This window comes from Arachis ipaensis, chromosome B06 (genome assembly GCF_000816755.2).
Source record: "Arachis ipaensis cultivar K30076 chromosome B06, Araip1.1, whole genome shotgun sequence".
Taxonomy (NCBI): domain Eukaryota; kingdom Viridiplantae; phylum Streptophyta; class Magnoliopsida; order Fabales; family Fabaceae; genus Arachis; species Arachis ipaensis.
In genome coordinates, this window is record NC_029790.2 from 35,537,118 (window position 1) to 35,539,723 (window position 2,606).

General features: G+C 39.3%; 1 protein-coding gene across 1 annotated transcript; it reads left to right on the forward strand.

Moving 5' to 3' along the window:
- On the forward strand, nucleotides 442-2,338 carry LOC107646804 (protein FAR1-RELATED SEQUENCE 5-like). The gene is made up of 3 exons (XM_016350959.1): nucleotides 442-1,139; nucleotides 1,233-1,482; nucleotides 2,228-2,338. Exons 1-3 carry the CDS (start codon nucleotides 442-444, stop codon nucleotides 2,336-2,338), a joined length of 1,059 nt encoding a protein of 352 aa, XP_016206445.1.

Below are 2,606 nucleotides of genomic sequence, written 5' to 3' on the forward strand. Positions count from 1 at the left end.
CACGATCTTTTTTGGAGTGATGGTCGTAGTCAGGATGATTATGCTGTTTTTGGGGATGTGCTTGCTTTTGATGCAACTTATGGACGTAATAAGTACAACCTACCGGTGGTGGTGTTCTCAGGAGTTAATCATCACAACCAAACCTATGTGTTTGCCACGGCAATGGTTTCATGTGAGTCTCAAGAGTCATATATTTGGGTTTTACAATAATTTCTCGATTGCATGCAAGGAAAATCGCCAATTTCAGTGATCACAGACGGTGATCCTGCCATGCGAATAGCCATACAATCTGTTTTTTCCCAAGCTCATCACAGGCTCTGCGCATGGCATCTTTTGAGAAATGCAACACAGAATATATGTGATCCGCGTTTCACGCAATTGCTAAGACATTGTATGTTGGCAGACATGGAGACTGAAGAATTCGAAATGCACTAGCAGTCAATGGTCGACGAGTGTGGCGTTGTTGATGTAGAGTGGGTGAAAGACTTGTATAGGAAAAAGAATTCCTGGGCGACCGCCTACATACGAGGGAGGTTCTTTGCCGGTATAAGAACCACGTCTCGTTGTGAGTCGTTACATGCTAAGCTTGGGAGGTTTGTTGAGAGTAGGTATAGAGTATTGGAGTTTGTCACTAACTTTCAAAGATGTATAGATTTTCTTCATGATAACGAGGATGAGCTCGAATTTAGGTCATGCTATGGTACTCCCGTGTTGCAAACAGAGTTTGTGGAGCTGAAAAAATCCGGATGGAGTAAATTCACACAAGAGATGTTTTGGAGATTTCGCGAGTCCCTCAGACGATGTGTTCGGGTTAGGATATTTGAAAGCAAGGTTACAGATCAGTGCCACATTTACAGGATTGAAAAGTACCGGCGACCGGATATGAGGTGGATTGTTGTGTGGGAACCTGTCACAAATAATTTCAGGTGCACATGCATGCGGATGGAGTCCTTCGGGCTACCATGTGTGCATATCCTTGCTGTATGTGTTAAGTTGGATTTATGTGCACTGCCCGATAGCCTTGTGTTGCGCAGGTGGGCTAAAACAGCAAAGTTAACGATTGGATCAGGTGAAGAAACAACGGATCACGCAGCAACTTATAGAAGCAGGTTGGGTGCCTTTTCTCAGATATGCAAGAGGTTAGGATGGGTCGCATGCATGAGTGATGAGGACTTCAAGCAATACTCTAAGAAGCTTCTAAGTGATGCAGTTGTGTTGGAAATTTAGTACAGGTTGAGACCCGCTGAACCTATGGTGACAAGCGGGTTAGTCCGTCAAGGGATAAAGGACCCGGTCCGTGTTAGAACAAAGGGCACCGGACGATGTTCCCAGGCTGCTCCGTCAGTTGGGAAGAAGCGACGAAAGTGTAGCACATGTGGCCGACTTGGACATCGAAGGACGCGATGTCCCAATGCACCGAGCCAGGCTTCCTTACGGCCAAGAGACGACTTTGTGCTTAATAGGATGACTCAAGAAGTTCAGGTAAGTATAACGTTGTTCTTAATGAATTAACTTTTGAAACCTAATTTGCTATGAAACTAAAATATTAAGATACATTAAAGATGGTACTTGATTAGTTTTAGTTCATAGTTATTGACACTCAACTTTATTATTCTCATATTTTAATTAGTGACTCTTGACTAGTGAATTTTTTTAATGTTGGTGATATTTAAATTGTAAAAGAATTGATTAGGTGGTAAGGCTATAAAAATTTGAATTCAATCTAAAAATTAGGTGGTAATATAATGACAGGACAGGCACTAGCAACACTTGAGTGCATATGTCCAATCTTATGAAATGAGCTATTAGACTAATAAGAAAGGCTATTGTATCTTAAATGAGTTACCTTAAATGAGGATGGGATCATGGAAGACTATTAGAAAAAAGTAACATTAAATGAAAGAATATTAGGCAAGATTGAAGTAACTTGTGGCATAAGTTCTTACATCTTTTAATTTTTACTACTGTTGTCATCTTTCGAAGTTTGGTTTCATGTGATCATTCTCAACCATTTAAATTAGTTTTAGTTTTTAGAATATATTATAAAATTCAGGCTTACCTCGGTGTATGCATACTATCATTTATTTTCCTAAATCATTAATCGAATACCAATCCTATTGAATCATCCAAAACTATTTTAAACAAAGTGATTATGTTTTATTCTTTTGTTGCACTACCGAACTTTAACTAAGAAGGTCTCTGTTGACAAAACTGTTCAACCACGTAGGGTGGCGAAAAAGCAGTTCGGACCAAGAAGCGGAAGATTGGTTGTGATCCTTCTATTGTCCACCAACGGATTTTCTCCGACTCTACCACATGTATTGGTGAATGTAGTTAGTTGCCAGAGGTGTGACCCTTAGGGTTAAATTTTGCTGTGATACTTGTCAAAGTTATATTTTGGATAATTTGTGTTTACCTCTATTTAAATTGGATAAGTACTTGTACGATAATGAAGGGTTTATTTGTTGCATTAGATTGAGTCATGTAATCTGTTTGCTTCTATATGTATTGGTGGAAGTTATTAAACTAAGCAGGTGACATTCCAATGCAGATGAGAGTACTTGCATCACCTTTGATGCTTTTGAATAATTATTTGAGGTATAAAT